This window comes from Schistosoma haematobium, chromosome 3 (genome assembly GCF_000699445.3).
Source record: "Schistosoma haematobium chromosome 3, whole genome shotgun sequence".
NCBI classification, from domain to species: domain Eukaryota; kingdom Metazoa; phylum Platyhelminthes; class Trematoda; order Strigeidida; family Schistosomatidae; genus Schistosoma; species Schistosoma haematobium.
The window spans coordinates 29,390,639-29,408,700 of record NC_067198.1 but is presented as its reverse complement, the minus strand read 5'-3'; the positions used below and the strand labels follow the sequence as shown (position 1 = coordinate 29,408,700).

Here is an 18,062-nt window from a genome sequence, read left to right as displayed (position 1 = left end):
TGTGGAGGCTGTTCATCATGGACTAACTTTAGGGGAAAACCATTGGAAGTGTGTGAATATTAGACAGCTGCTTTGTTTCAATGTGAAATTCTTCAGTATAATGACTTCACAACCCTACAAACGTGGTCTAGATCAAGTTAGGCAGGTGTGTAAACAATATTACTGATTATTGATCAAATGTATCAAATGTATCCGTTTATGGTTAAGGAAACATTTAAAGGTCATTACCACGACATCATCGGAATTATATATTCGATAGAAGACGGGTAAGTCAAATCAAGGAAGGATGTAGTAAAAGTGTGGAGAGATTATTTAAATCTAACTAGGTATTAAGAATTTTAATAAAATCATTGAATCACAAGAATGGTGTGTTTCTCAAATATGCCAGTCATGAATGAAAAAAGCCGAACCCTGGAATCTTCGAATTGAATGTTTTTATGATTCGATGGGAGTTATAAAGGTTTTTGTGTTTCTGCAAATATCTAGGACATTCTTCTACATCGATTTTACAAATCTGTGATTTTTTCCCATTTGTTGCAAAATTATCAACGATTTCATTCGAGCGTTTTATGTATTAGATCTCGTGTGATTTTATTGTGAATTTGTTTGGAAAACATGCAGTTATATAAAACATAAGCAAAAAATAAATATCATACTTGAAATATTTGGAAATGTCTTTGAATACCTTTTTATTACACGTGAATATAGAGCAGTTAAACTTGGAGCCAATTGTTCCATTCCAAATTGTGACGGATTAGTATCATTTAGTGTTCGATTAAGACCTTCAGGTTGTGAACGCGAGGTTTGATTAATTAATAAATAATTATTACGTTCTTTGATTTCACACTTTTGATAATTTCCAATAAATACACCTAACCATGCAGCATGAAATGGCCAATGTGTTAAAAAGCATAACCACATCACAAGTGTATTTAACGAAGGTTCGTTAGCAAAATATTGTAAAGCACTTAGATATGATAAACTTTTTTGACCACTTTGATAAATAATCCGTTGGGTGAATAATCTATCCAGTTTCACCATACGACCTAAACAAAAGCACAAAAATAGAAATTTCAATTCAATCATTTCTCTCTTTTCGAAAAATGGGAATCCGTGTAAATATCATTAAAAGGTTACTTTAGAATAAACCTTCATAAGTTCCAGTAACAAGATATGATTTGTTCAGAAAGCTGAACATGAACCAGTTTAAGATAATGATTACAGTTTATTGTGAAACAAATAAAGTTATTAAGTTTCCCACATTGTAAACACTTAGGTGAACTAAGGTAGTTAGTTTATTATTTACTTAAAAATTGTTTTTCTAACCAGAGGATGACTTCACATTATTGAACATGTATTTCTTGTTCGAAAAATTTGTTAATTGATACATAATCGGTTTTGTTCAAAATGAGTTTGATTACAATCGCGTTAAAACCAGAATTTGAATATCAACAACTCTACTGATTTCACTGATTGAAATCATGAGTCAGTTGAAGTTAGACCACCATGGAAAACCTGGTAACACTGGACGGCCGTTCCATCCCATTGTGGGACACTTCAGCAGTGCGCAACCACGATCCCGCACCCCACGAGATTCGAACCCAGGATCTATCAGTCTCGCGCACGAGCGCTTAACCATTAGACAACTGAGCCGGCATCCAACGGTGTTAATGTCTAACTTCAACGAATCCACGAAATTGCGCCGCCGTACACCATTGTCTTCAGTGAGCTGATATCTCACGACAGACCTGGTTGAACTCCACTGGTATCAGCTTCTCACTAGAAGTCCAGGAGTATCTCTTGAAGTCAGCCACTAGTGAGCAGATGATTATTATCAGAAGGGGTCTTGTGGAGATGCGCACTGCTGAGGAATCTCATACTAGGACAAAACGGCCGTCCAGTGCTTCCAGGTTTTCCATGATGGTCTAGCTTCAGTTGACTCATGATTTCAATCAGTAAAATTTCTAAAATATCCACAAAACCCCTTCTGAGAATTCTAGTGATGTTTATTTATTCATAAAATTCTCGGAAATTCATACGTTACTAGACTGACAGATATATTAAAAATAAAACACCAATATATTGAATCGAAATGGAATTAAACACCAACCTGTAAAAGCTGTCAGTGTCAAAAGATGACGAAATCTTTTTTTATTGAAATGCAATAAATCATGTTTGCCCACATAAAGATCGATCATTGATTTTGGCTGAGACACTTCAGTCTTTTTCTCTTGCTTGAAAATAAAAAAACAATATTACATGAAAAGTATATTATTGTAATTGCTTGGAATATGATAAGTGTAATCATGTATGTGGTAGGTATCAAGAACATTTACCAATAAAATAAAGTCAGGAATCTAGTTCTTCATTTGAAAATTAGATGTTTTTTTCGAAATATTAATGGCAGTATGATTTTGTCTACTTTAACTATTTTTGCGAAAATGGTAGATTCATCAAATTTCGAATACCATAGGGATTTACAACATAGATTTTTTTGAACATCGTATTTTGTCTGTTTTTAATGATGAAGTCGTAGCTTTTATGTATGTCAAGTACATGTGAAACGAGGTTTAATTTGCAGTAAGTAGCTTAGTAAATATAGTTACTGTCATTAACATAACAGTCAGGGATATGAAAATGATTTTCTTTGAAATCCAATTAGAATCCTGTTATTAAGTCTATATCTAGTGGGACTATGGGCTGTAATTATGGAAATGAATGACAAACATGATCTGAAGTATGTCAGCACTGGAAAACGTTTAGTTCACATCTCGGAGTATGACAAAGTGTCCTCGTTCTATCATACCTCTTACATTGATTCAATAATAATAAGCTGATACAGAAAATTATTTCAAAATGTCATTGTAAGCAATGAATTTTTAGTAGATATCCTTTCTATGTTTATTTTTAAAATTATAATTAACTTCAGCCTCGAATAATCACCAGCAAAAGAGAACAGTCTTATGAGTGTCTAGAATGTACAATATATCGGACATTTAAATTACAACTAGTGAATCCCACGTGATATATATATATATATATATATATATATATATATATATTAACAAAAGCATATCTAATTTTAACACCTAAAGATGTGCCTGACAATTATTAAAATACTCAGCTTCACAAACTACTATAGATTATTGAAATAAAATGCTTTTAGAAAACATAATTCAAATAACTTAACAAAATCACTATATAGAAAAAATTGAAGGCTAGTAAAAGATGTTATTTCGTTTGAAAGAAGTTTACCTAATCAAAAAATAATTGATGTGATGTAATTTTTAAGGACTACATAACTGGGTTTAAATATAAAACTCGTTAGACGAATCATTATTTTTAAATCAATGTATATTGTTACACAATTACTTTAAAACTTACGTGCGATTGTTGTACATTTGATGCTGAGCGTGCAGGGCTAATAAATGGTTGTTCGTTGATTTGATCATATACTCTGAAACAAAGTGGTTCATCTTCTATGTATATGGGTAAATGACACAACTGATGAATAGAATACCAAATCTTAGGATTGAATCCTCCTGAAGAATTTGACAAAGACAATCTCAAAGCGGAAGACATTCGGTGCATTTGGTTAAGATCATTCAGACTAACTGAATCGAGAGTTTGTGTTCTTGAATTATTAGTACTGATACCTGAGATATTAGCTGCGATAATCATAACAGCATTAGGTACCCAGACTGTAGGTGGTATGTCATTCATTACACCTTCTGTAGCTCCAATTGGAGCAAGAATTAAAGGGACATCATAACTTTTACCTCCAGTTGGTGGCTTCATTAGAATATGATCTAAGAGATGCATAAAATCCAAAAGTTTTTTAGTCGCTGCTGAATTTTCTACTGTCCCGGTGATCGCGTTAACACATATTATCAAACGAGTTTGTCGACCACCGATTCGACGGTCTAACATAGATAAAACCGAACAAGCATCTAATACATATTGTCTCAGAAGTTGTTCGTTTTTCTGACGTTCAATAGATATAGTCTTTCTTCGCTTGTTATTCCTTATCGATTCCGAGTACTCTTTACCTTGGTGATTTCCTAACAGATTTTTTTTATGAAACGTTCCATGATTTGAATTTGGAATGTTTTCACCATTTATTAAATGTTCTCCTGAATTAAATAAAGGTCCATCAGCTGGAGAACTTTCTTCATCTTCATTAGAACTATGTTCGTTTGAATCGGATTGTTTTGATTCTTCACTGGAATCCTCATCATCATCATGGCCACTGAAATTGGTATCCATTTTTGAATTAATTCTGTTTAGATTACCTTGCAGATCAAATTCATCTTTAGACTTAAATTGACCACGTTCATACACTTGTTGTGGATGGTGATGATTAGTATATTTAATATTTTCCATTTGTCTCCAGTGACGATCAGCTGCGGTAACAGCCGCGGCTGCAGCTGCTGCAGCCATTGATGCAGTTGATGTTAACTTATTTGAGCCACTTAAAAATGGTCTTGAATCATTGTTATAGTATGCTCCTAAATATTCAACAAAAAATGATAAAACACAACATCAGCTTGCAGACAATTTATAAAATACATAAAACCGGTGAATAACACAGATATTTTATGAAAAGTATAATACATAGAATTTTTTTGTATGAGTTATATGTTGTTAAATAACTCAATCAAGATTCAACGATCCACTGAGTAAGAAGGAAGAATATCATTAAGGATAGTTGTGGAACATCCACTACCAATATTGAAATATTGACCAACTATGTGAAAAAAATACGCTTGTGTTTTACCAAACGGCCCTTGCTTTAGTCCGTTAGTATCCTCGAAGGCTGATTAGAAATATATGATTACCACCATTATTTTCATACTATAGAGGTCTAGAGGTTAAGCGTTGGCTCGTCAAACTGAAAGTCTTGAATTTGACGCTCTGAAGTGGAGTTGTGTGTGCAAATTGCTGATATGTCCCATACTGAGAAAAAACAGTCATTCGGCGCTTCCACGTTTTTAATGATAATGTAGCTAAAATAATTTCCCGATTTAAACTGTGAAAACTCTACTATCTCCAAAATTTACCATAATGCTATCAACGTTACCGTAATATCCGAGGAAGATTAAATAACAGGTAACTTCCGAGGACTATTCATGGACTAATATTCTATAAACATTCTTATTGTATAACTACTCAACAATTACACTATGTATATTTATATTCCTTTTATGATAAGCTTTATTTTGACCTATAATTTATTATTGTACGATTTACGGTTCTTAAGTTATGTTCAGTTTATTAACTACTGCCTCCCACATTCACAGCCACTTTTTGGGCTTATTTGTGTACAAATATTATTTCCTATTTTATGGTACGTTGTGGTCTGTGTGATTGATATATAAACCAAGTATGCCTGAAATAAACGATCTGCTCTGATTCGGAAGCTGGTATTGTGTTCTGTACTCAAGTGGAAGGGCTCGTAGGACATAGGACCAATAAGGACGCTAAACTGCCCACACCGGTTGAACGTCATTGGTTGGCCTAGTGTGAAGATTCGTATAAGTCGTATTCGGATTGGTAGATAAATCGTGCGATAGAAAAACCAGACATCCAAGGTCATAACAATTGGCGACGGGGATTTTGGCAACAACGAAAAAATAATAATACGACAAGTGGTGACTCAGATTTTGGAAATAAATTAGCTGTAATAATTGCCGGTGATTTTTGGAGTTAATATTATTATTGGCACAAAAAATGTCGATTTCTTTAGAACAGTTGCAGTTAATATTACAGCTACAGCACCAGCAGATGTTAGCCTTCCAACAACAACAGAACCAGCAGATGTTAGCCTTGCAACAACAACTATTTGAAACAGTTTTGGGCAGACTTTTCATTCAACCAGAAAATAAGGAATCTATTTATGTTGCAGATAATGGTGCAGCAATGGACAATTCAGAAGCATATCCTGTGGAGGATTCACATCCCTTTATACCTGAATCAGAACGTAATATTTGTAACGTATCCGGCTCACAGCAAGAAAATACTGTTCTAAATGCTCATGAAGTTGTGACAATACCAGATGATCAAGAACCAGATCCTGTAGATGAAGCCCAGAGTCCAGAATTGAATGAAACGCTACTGGTTCTGTCTAGCTCTGAAAATAAACTCCAGCTCGAACAAAATTGTGATCCACGTGCTATTAGTCGAGAAAGCTGTGAGGACTCGTATTCAGAAAATAACTGGAGCAACACGATGAACCCAATTGTACCAGATGTTACTCGAAATCACCGGAAGACAGAAATTGATATTGAGTCGACTTATCCGATTTCTAATGACAATGTACCAAATATTGGTTCTCAGAATAATACATATAATTTTAATGAAACTTCTTATAACAATGAAGAAAATATGTCGGCTGTTTCAAATGATGGTCAAAAATCTAATTTAATTTTGTTAGGCGTTGACTTTCTTAATGACTCATTATCTACTAACGAGATTCATAATGAATTTGGAAGTAATGACCTCAAGTCGATGGTCGTTCATCATCATCTAGTCATTTTTAGTGGATTCTCCATTCAATACGAGAAACATGGTTTAATCAAAGTCCTATTAGTTGTAATTTGGAGACATAAGGACCCAACATTATTTCGCGGAGGAGGAGGAGGAGGAGGAGGAGGAGGAGAATGTTGGAGTATTTATAGTTACACATAATTTTTTCTAAAATCAGAATCTAAACTTGGAATCTTAAAAAAAGGGGAGGTGTTATATCCGGTGAAGATTAAATAACAGGTAACTTCCGAGGACTATTCATGGACTAATATTCTATAAACATTCTTATTGTATAACTACTCAACAATTACACTATGTATATTTATATTCCTTTTATGATAAGCTTTATTTTGACCTATAATTTATTATTGTACGATTTACGGTTCTTAAGTTATGTTCAGTTTATTAACTACTGCCTCCCACATTCACAGCCACTTTTTGGGCTTATTTGTGTACAAATATTATTTCCTATTTTATGGTACGTTGTGGTCTGTGTGATTGATATATAAACCAAGTATGCCTGAAATAAACGATCTGCTCTGATTCGGAAGCTGGTATTGTGTTCTGTACTCAAGTGGAAGGGCTCGTAGGACATAGGACCAATAAGGACGCTAAACTGCCCACACCGGTTGAACGTCATTGGTTGGCCTAGTGTGAAGATTCGTATAAGTCGTATTCGGATTGGTAGATAAATCGTGCGATAGAAAAACCAGACATCCAAGGTCATAACAATTGGCGACGGGGATTTTGGCAACAACGAAAAAAATAATAATACGACAAGTGGTGACTCAGATTTTGGAAATAAATTAGCTGTAATAATTGCCGGTGATTTTTGGAGTTAATATTATTATTGGCACAAAAAAATGTCGATTTCTTTAGAACAGTTGCAGTTAATATTACAGCTACAGCACCAGCAGATGTTAGCCTTCCAACAACAACAGAACCAGCAGATGTTAGCCTTGCAACAACAACTATTTGAAACAGTTTTGGGCAGACTTTTCATTCAACCAGAAAATAAGGAATCTATTTATGTTGCAGATAATGGTGCAGCAATGGACAATTCAGAAGCATATCCTGTGGAGGATTCACATCCCTTTATACCTGAATCAGAACGTAATATTTGTAACGTATCCGGCTCACAGCAAGAAAATACTGTTCTAAATGCTCATGAAGTTGTGACAATACCAGATGATCAAGAACCAGATCCTGTAGATGAAGCCCAGAGTCCAGAATTGAATGAAACGCTACTGGTTCTGTCTAGCTCTGAAAATAAACTCCAGCTCGAACAAAATTGTGATCCACGTGCTATTAGTCGAGAAAGCTGTGAGGACTCGTATTCAGAAAATAACTGGAGCAACACGATGAACCCAATTGTACCAGATGTTACTCGAAATCACCGGAAGACAGAAATTGATATTGAGTCGACTTATCCGATTTCTAATGACAATGTACCAAATATTGGTTCTCAGAATAATACATATAATTTTAATGAAACTTCTTATAACAATGAAGAAAATATGTCGGCTGTTTCAAATGATGGTCAAAAATCTAATTTAATTTTGTTAGGCGTTGACTTTCTTAATGACTCATTATCTACTAACGAGATTCATAATGAATTTGGAAGTAATGACCTCAAGTCGATGGTCGTTCATCATCATCTAGTCATTTTTAGTGGATTCTCCATTCAATACGAGAAACATGGTTTAATCAAAGTCCTATTAGTTGTAATTTGGAGACATAAGGACCCAACATTATTTCGCGGAGGAGGAGGAGGAGGAGAATGTTGGAGTATTTATAGTTACACATAATTTTTTCTAAAATCAGAATCTAAACTTGGAATCTTAAAAAAGGGGAGGTGTTATATCCGGTGAAGATTAAATAACAGGTAACTTCCGAGGACTATTCATGGACTAATATTCTATAAACATTCTTATTGTATAACTACTCAACAATTACACTATGTATATTTATATTCCTTTTATGATAAGCTTTATTTTGACCTATAATTTATTATTGTACGATTTACGGTTCTTAAGTTATGTTCAGTTTATTAACTACTGCCTCCCACATTCACAGCCACTTTTTGGGCTTATTTGTGTACAAATATTATTTCCTATTTTATGGTACGTTGTGGTCTGTGTGATTGATATATAAACCAAGTATGCCTGAAATAAACGATCTGCTCTGATTCGGAAGCTGGTATTGTGTTCTGTACTCAAGTGGAAGGGCTCGTAGGACATAGGACCAATAAGGACGCTAAACTGCCCACACCGGTTGAACGTCATTGGTTGGCCTAGTGTGAAGATTCGTATAAGTCGTATTCGGATTGGTAGATAAATCGTGCGATAGAAAAACCAGACATCCAAGGTCATAACAATTGGCGACGGGGATTTTGGCAACAACGAAAAAATAATAATACGACAAGTGGTGACTCAGATTTTGGAAATAAATTAGCTGTAATAATTGCCGGTGATTTTTGGAGTTAATATTATTATTGGCACAAAAAATGTCGATTTCTTTAGAACAGTTGCAGTTAATATTACAGCTACAGCACCAGCAGATGTTAGCCTTCCAACAACAACAGAACCAGCAGATGTTAGCCTTGCAACAACAACTATTTGAAACAGTTTTGGGCAGACTTTTCATTCAACCAGAAAATAAGGAATCTATTTATGTTGCAGATAATGGTGCAGCAATGGACAATTCAGAAGCATATCCTGTGGAGGATTCACATCCCTTTATACCTGAATCAGAACGTAATATTTGTAACGTATCCGGCTCACAGCAAGAAAATACTGTTCTAAATGCTCATGAAGTTGTGACAATACCAGATGATCAAGAACCAGATCCTGTAGATGAAGCCCAGAGTCCAGAATTGAATGAAACGCTACTGGTTCTGTCTAGCTCTGAAAATAAACTCCAGCTCGAACAAAATTGTGATCCACGTGCTATTAGTCGAGAAAGCTGTGGGGACTCGTATTCAGAAAATAACTGGAGCAACACGATGAACCCAATTGTACCAGATGTTACTCGAAATCACCGGAAGACAGAAATTGATATTGAGTCGACTTATCCGATTTCTAATGACAATGTACCAAATATTGGTTCTCAGAATAATACATATAATTTTAATGAAACTTCTTATAACAATGAAGAAAATATGTCGGCTGTTTCAAATGATGGTCAAAAATCTAATTTAATTTTGTTAGGCGTTGACTTTCTTAATGACTCATTATCTACTAACGAGATTCATAATGAATTTGGAAGTAATGACCTCAAGTCGATGGTCGTTCATCATCATCTAGTCATTTTTAGTGGATTCTCCATTCAATACGAGAAACATGGTTTAATCAAAGTCCTATTAGTTGTAATTTGGAGACATAAGGACCCAACATTATTTCGCGGAGGAGGAGGAGGAGGAGAATGTTGGAGTATTTATAGTTACACATAATTTTTCTAAAATCAGAATCTAAACTTGGAATCTTAAAAAAGGGGAGGTGTTATATCCGGTGAAGATTAAATAACAGGTAACTTCCGAGGACTATTCATGGACTAATATTCTATAAACATTCTTATTGTATAACTACTCAACAATTACACTATGTATATTTATATTCCTTTTATGATAAGCTTTATTTTGACCTATAATTTATTATTGTACGATTTACGGTTCTTAAGTTATGTTCAGTTTATTAACTACTGCCTCCCACATTCACAGCCACTTTTTGGGCTTATTTGTGTACAAATATTATTTCCTATTTTATGGTACGTTGTGGTCTGTGTGATTGATATATAAACCAAGTATGCCTGAAATAAACGATCTGCTCTGATTCGGAAGCTGGTATTGTGTTCTGTACTCAAGTGGAAGGGCTCGTAGGACATAGGACCAATAAGGACGCTAAACTGCCCACACCGGTTGAACGTCATTGGTTGGCCTAGTGTGAAGATTCGTATAAGTCGTATTCGGATTGGTAGATAAATCGTGCGATAGAAAAACCAGACATCCAAGGTCATAACAATTGGCGACGGGGATTTTGGCAACAACGAAAAAATAATAATACGACAAGTGGTGACTCAGATTTTGGAAATAAATTAGCTGTAATAATTGCCGGTGATTTTTGGAGTTAATATTATTATTGGCACAAAAAAATGTCGATTTCTTTAGAACAGTTGCAGTTAATATTACAGCTACAGCACCAGCAGATGTTAGCCTTCCAACAACAACAGAACCAGCAGATGTTAGCCTTGCAACAACAACTATTTGAAACAGTTTTGGGCAGACTTTTCATTCAACCAGAAAATAAGGAATCTATTTATGTTGCAGATAATGGTGCAGCAATGGACAATTCAGAAGCATATCCTGTGGAGGATTCACATCCCTTTATACCTGAATCAGAACGTAATATTTGTAACGTATCCGGCTCACAGCAAGAAAATACTGTTCTAAATGCTCATGAAGTTGTGACAATACCAGATGATCAAGAACCAGATCCTGTAGATGAAGCCCAGAGTCCAGAATTGAATGAAACGCTACTGGTTCTGTCTAGCTCTGAAAATAAACTCCAGCTCGAACAAAATTGTGATCCACGTGCTATTAGTCGAGAAAGCTGTGGGGACTCGTATTCAGAAAATAACTGGAGCAACACGATGAACCCAATTGTACCAGATGTTACTCGAAATCACCGGAAGACAGAAATTGATATTGAGTCGACTTATCCGATTTCTAATGACAATGTACCAAATATTGGTTCTCAGAATAATACATATAATTTTAATGAAACTTCTTATAACAATGAAGAAAATATGTCGGCTGTTTCAAATGATGGTCAAAAATCTAATTTAATTTTGTTAGGCGTTGACTTTCTTAATGACTCATTATCTACTAACGAGATTCATAATGAATTTGGAAGTAATGACCTCAAGTCGATGGTCGTTCATCATCATCTAGTCATTTTTAGTGGATTCTCCATTCAATACGAGAAACATGGTTTAATCAAAGTCCTATTAGTTGTAATTTGGAGACATAAGGACCCAACATTATTTCGCGGAGGAGGAGGAGGAGGAGAATGTTGGAGTATTTATAGTTACACATAATTTTTTCTAAAATCAGAATCTAAACTTGGAATCTTAAAAAAAGGGGAGGTGTTATATCCGGTGAAGATTAAATAACAGGTAACTTCCGAGGACTATTCATGGACTAATATTCTATAAACATTCTTATTGTATAACTACTCAACAATTACACTATGTATATTTATATTCCTTTTATGATAAGCTTTATTTTGACCTATAATTTATTATTGTACGATTTACGGTTCTTAAGTTATGTTCAGTTTATTAACTACTGCCTCCCACATTCACAGCCACTTTTTGGGCTTATTTGTGTACAAATATTATTTCCTATTTTATGGTACGTTGTGGTCTGTGTGATTGATATATAAACCAAGTATGCCTGAAATAAACGATCTGCTCTGATTCGGAAGCTGGTATTGTGTTCTGTACTCAAGTGGAAGGGCTCGTAGGACATAGGACCAATAAGGACGCTAAACTGCCCACACCGGTTGAACGTCATTGGTTGGCCTAGTGTGAAGATTCGTATAAGTCGTATTCGGATTGGTAGATAAATCGTGCGATAGAAAAACCAGACATCCAAGGTCATAACAATTGGCGACGGGGATTTTGGCAACAACGAAAAAAATAATAATACGACAAGTGGTGACTCAGATTTTGGAAATAAATTAGCTGTAATAATTGCCGGTGATTTTTGGAGTTAATATTATTATTGGCACAAAAAATGTCGATTTCTTTAGAACAGTTGCAGTTAATATTACAGCTACAGCACCAGCAGATGTTAGCCTTCCAACAACAACAGAACCAGCAGATGTTAGCCTTGCAACAACAACTATTTGAAACAGTTTTGGGCAGACTTTTCATTCAACCAGAAAATAAGGAATCTATTTATGTTGCAGATAATGGTGCAGCAATGGACAATTCAGAAGCATATCCTGTGGAGGATTCACATCCCTTTATACCTGAATCAGAACGTAATATTTGTAACGTATCCGGCTCACAGCAAGAAAATACTGTTCTAAATGCTCATGAAGTTGTGACAATACCAGATGATCAAGAACCAGATCCTGTAGATGAAGCCCAGAGTCCAGAATTGAATGAAACGCTACTGGTTCTGTCTAGCTCTGAAAATAAACTCCAGCTCGAACAAAATTGTGATCCACGTGCTATTAGTCGAGAAAGCTGTGGGGACTCGTATTCAGAAAATAACTGGAGCAACACGATGAACCCAATTGTACCAGATGTTACTCGAAATCACCGGAAGACAGAAATTGATATTGAGTCGACTTATCCGATTTCTAATGACAATGTACCAAATATTGGTTCTCAGAATAATACATATAATTTTAATGAAACTTCTTATAACAATGAAGAAAATATGTCGGCTGTTTCAAATGATGGTCAAAAATCTAATTTAATTTTGTTAGGCGTTGACTTTCTTAATGACTCATTATCTACTAACGAGATTCATAATGAATTTGGAAGTAATGACCTCAAGTCGATGGTCGTTCATCATCATCTAGTCATTTTTAGTGGATTCTCCATTCAATACGAGAAACATGGTTTAATCAAAGTCCTATTAGTTGTAATTTGGAGACATAAGGACCCAACATTATTTCGCGGAGGAGGAGGAGGAGGAGAATGTTGGAGTATTTATAGTTACACATAATTTTTTCTAAAATCAGAATCTAAACTTGGAATCTTAAAAAAGGGGAGGTGTTATATCCGGTGAAGATTAAATAACAGGTAACTTCCGAGGACTATTCATGGACTAATATTCTATAAACATTCTTATTGTATAACTACTCAACAATTACACTATGTATATTTATATTCCTTTTATGATAAGCTTTATTTTGACCTATAATTTACTATTGTACGATTTACGGTTCTCAAGTTATGTTCAGTTTATTAACTACTGCCTCCCACATTCACAGCCACTTTTTGGGCTTATTTGTGTACAAATATTATTTCCTATTTTATGGTACGTTGTGGTCTGTGTGATTGATATATAAACCAAGTATGCCTGAAATAAACGATCTGCTCTGATTCGGAAGCTGGTATTGTGTTCTGTACTCAAGTGGAAGGGCTCGTAGGACATAGGACCAATAAGGACGCTAAACTGCCCACACCGGTTGAACGTCATTGGTTGGCCTAGTGTGAAGATTCGTATAAGTCGTATTCGGATTGGTAGATAAATTGTGCGATAGAAAAACCAGATATCCAAGGCCATAACAATTGGCGACGGGGATTTTGGCAAAAACAAAATAATAATACAACAAGTGGTGACTCAGATTTTGGAAATAAATTAGCTGTATAATTGCCGGTGATTTTTGGAGTTAATATTATTATTGGCACAAAAAATGTCGATTTCTTTAGAACAGTTGCAGTTAATATTACAGCTACAGCACCAGCAGATGTTAGCCTTCCAACAACAACAGAACCAGCAGATGTTAGCCTTGCAACAACAACTATTTGAAACAGTTTTGGGCAGACTTTTCATTCAACCAGAAAATAAGGAATCTATTTATGTTGCAGATAATGGTGCAGCAATGGACAATTCAGAAGCATATCCTGTGGAGGATTCACATCCCTTTATACCTGAATCAGAACGTAATATTTGTAACGTATCCGGCTCACAGCAAGAAAATACTGTTCTAAATGCTCATGAAGTTGTGACAATACCAGATGATCAAGAACCAGATCCTGTAGATGAAGCCCAGAGTCCAGAATTGAATGAAACGCTACTGGTTCTGTCTAGCTCTGAAAATAAACTCCAGCTCGAACAAAATTGTGATCCACGTGCTATTAGTCGAGAAAGCTGTGGGGACTCGTATTCAGAAAATAACTGGAGCAACACGATGAACCCAATTGTACCAGATGTTACTCGAAATCACCGGAAGACAGAAATTGATATTGAGTCGACTTATCCGATTTCTAATGACAATGTACCAAATATTGGTTCTCAGAATAATACATATAATTTTAATGAAACTTCTTATAACAATGAAGAAAATATGTCGGCTGTTTCAAATGATGGTCAAAAATCTAATTTAATTTTGTTAGGCGTTGACTTTCTTAATGACTCATTATCTACTAACGAGATTCATAATGAATTTGGAAGTAATGACCTCAAGTCGATGGTCGTTCATCATCATCTAGTCATTTTTAGTGGATTCTCCATTCAATACGAGAAACATGGTTTAATCAAAGTCCTATTAGTTGTAATTTGGAGACATAAGGACCCAACATTATTTCGCGGAGGAGGAGGAGGAGGAGGAGAATGTTGGAGTATTTATAGTTACACATAATTTTTTCTAAAATCAGAATCTAAACTTGGAATCTTAAAAAAGGGGGAGGTGTTATATCCGGTGAAGATTAAATAACAGGTAACTTCCGAGGACTATTCATGGACTAATATTCTATAAACATTCTTATTGTATAACTACTCAACAATTACACTATGTATATTTATATTCCTTTTATGATAAGCTTTATTTTGACCTATAATTTATTATTGTACGATTTACGGTTCTTAAGTTATGTTCAGTTTATTAACTACTGCCTCCCACATTCACAGCCACTTTTTGGGCTTATTTGTGTACAAATATTATTTCCTATTTTATGGTACGTTGTGGTCTGTGTGATTGATATATAAACCAAGTATGCCTGAAATAAACGATCTGCTCTGATTCGGAAGCTGGTATTGTGTTCTGTACTCAAGTGGAAGGGCTCGTAGGACATAGGACCAATAAGGACGCTAAACTGCCCACACCGGTTGAACGTCATTGGTTGGCCTAGTGTGAAGATTCGTATAAGTCGTATTCGGATTGGTAGATAAATCGTGCGATAGAAAAACCAGACATCCAAGGTCATAACAATTGGCGACGGGGATTTTGGCAACAACGAAAAAAATAATAATACGACAAGTGGTGACTCAGATTTTGGAAATAAATTAGCTGTAATAATTGCCGGTGATTTTTGGAGTTAATATTATTATTGGCACAAAAAATGTCGATTTCTTTAGAACAGTTGCAGTTAATATTACAGCTACAGCACCAGCAGATGTTAGCCTTCCAACAACAACAGAACCAGCAGATGTTAGCCTTGCAACAACAACTATTTGAAACAGTTTTGGGCAGACTTTTCATTCAACCAGAAAATAAGGAATCTATTTATGTTGCAGATAATGGTGCAGCAATGGACAATTCAGAAGCATATCCTGTGGAGGATTCACATCCCTTTATACCTGAATCAGAACGTAATATTTGTAACGTATCCGGCTCACAGCAAGAAAATACTGTTCTAAATGCTCATGAAGTTGTGACAATACCAGATGATCAAGAACCAGATCCTGTAGATGAAGCCCAGAGTCCAGAATTGAATGAAACGCTACTGGTTCTGTCTAGCTCTGAAAATAAACTCCAGCTCGAACAAAATTGTGATCCACGTGCTATTAGTCGAGAAAGCTGTGGGGACTCGTATTCAGAAAATAACTGGAGCAACACGATGAACCCAATTGTACCAGATGTTACTCGAAATCACCGGAAGACAGAAATTGATATTGAGTCGACTTATCCGATTTCTAATGACAATGTACCAAATATTGGTTCTCAGAATAATACATATAATTTTAATGAAACTTCTTATAACAATGAAGAAAATATGTCGGCTGTTTCAAATGATGGTCAAAAATCTAATTTAATTTTGTTAGGCGTTGACTTTCTTAATGACTCATTATCTACTAACGAGATTCATAATGAATTTGGAAGTAATGACCTCAAGTCGATGGTCGTTCATCATCATCTAGTCATTTTTAGTGGATTCTCCATTCAATACGAGAAACATGGTTTAATCAAAGTCCTATTAGTTGTAATTTGGAGACATAAGGACCCAACATTATTTCGCGGAGGAGGAGGAGGAGGAGGAGAATGTTGGAGTATTTATAGTTACACATAATTTTTTCTAAAATCAGAATCTAAACTTGGAATCTTAAAAAAGGGGAGGTGTTATATCCGGTGAAGATTAAATAACAGGTAACTTCCGAGGACTATTCATGGACTAATATTCTATAAACATTCTTATTGTATAACTACTCAACAATTACACTATGTATATTTATATTCCTTTTATGATAAGCTTTATTTTGACCTATAATTTATTATTGTACGATTTACGGTTCTTAAGTTATGTTCAGTTTATTAACTACTGCCTCCCACATTCACAGCCACTTTTTGGGCTTATTTGTGTACAAATATTATTTCCTATTTTATGGTACGTTGTGGTCTGTGTGATTGATATATAAACCAAGTATGCCTGAAATAAACGATCTGCTCTGATTCGGAAGCTGGTATTGTGTTCTGTACTCAAGTGGAAGGGCTCGTAGGACATAGGACCAATAAGGACGCTAAACTGCCCACACCGGTTGAACGTCATTGGTTGGCCTAGTGTGAAGATTCGTATAAGTCGTATTCGGATTGGTAGATAAATCGTGCGATAGAAAAACCAGACATCCAAGGTCATAACAATTGGCGACGGGGATTTTGGCAACAACGAAAAAATAATAATACGACAAGTGGTGACTCAGATTTTGGAAATAAATTAGCTGTAATAATTGCCGGTGATTTTTGGAGTTAATATTATTATTGGCACAAAAAATGTCGATTTCTTTAGAACAGTTGCAGTTAATATTACAGCTACAGCACCAGCAGATGTTAGCCTTCCAACAACAACAGAACCAGCAGATGTTAGCCTTGCAACAACAACTATTTGAAACAGTTTTGGGCAGACTTTTCATTCAACCAGAAAATAAGGAATCTATTTATGTTGCAGATAATGGTGCAGCAATGGACAATTCAGAAGCATATCCTGTGGAGGATTCACATCCCTTTATACCTGAATCAGAACGTAATATTTGTAACGTATCCGGCTCACAGCAAGAAAATACTGTTCTAAATGCTCATGAAGTTGTGACAATACCAGATGATCAAGAACCAGATCCTGTAGATGAAGCCCAGAGTCCAGAATTGAATGAAACGCTACTGGTTCTGTCTAGCTCTGAAAATAAACTCCAGCTCGAACAAAATTGTGATCCACGTGCTATTAGTCGAGAAAGCTGTGGGGACTCGTATTCAGAAAATAACTGGAGCAACACGATGAACCCAATTGTACCAGATGTTACTCGAAATCACCGGAAGACAGAAATTGATATTGAGTCGACTTATCCGATTTCTAATGACAATGTACCAAATATTGGTTCTCAGAATAATACATATAATTTTAATGAAACTTCTTATAACAATGAAGAAAATATGTCGGCTGTTTCAAATGATGGTCAAAAATCTAATTTAATTTTGTTAGGCGTTGACTTTCTTAATGACTCATTATCTACTAACGAGATTCATAATGAATTTGGAAGTAATGACCTCAAGTCGATGGTCGTTCATCATCATCTAGTCATTTTTAGT

General features: G+C 35.2%; 1 protein-coding gene across 2 annotated transcripts in view; it reads right to left on the bottom strand.

Moving 5' to 3' along the window:
- The window catches only part of MS3_00005463 (uncharacterized protein), an 84,058-nt gene that overhangs the window by 16,157 nt on the left and 49,839 nt on the right, over positions 1-18,062 (bottom strand). For both annotated transcript variants that reach the window (XM_051213535.1, XM_051213534.1), the window contains 3 exons: positions 3,385-4,508; positions 2,111-2,234; positions 686-1,046 (listed from right to left, as the gene is read on the bottom strand). In XM_051213535.1, coding sequence (XP_051069524.1) covers positions 686-1,046; positions 2,111-2,234; positions 3,385-4,508 — 1,609 coding nt within the window. The remainder of the gene's footprint in view (positions 1-685; positions 1,047-2,110; positions 2,235-3,384; positions 4,509-18,062) is intronic.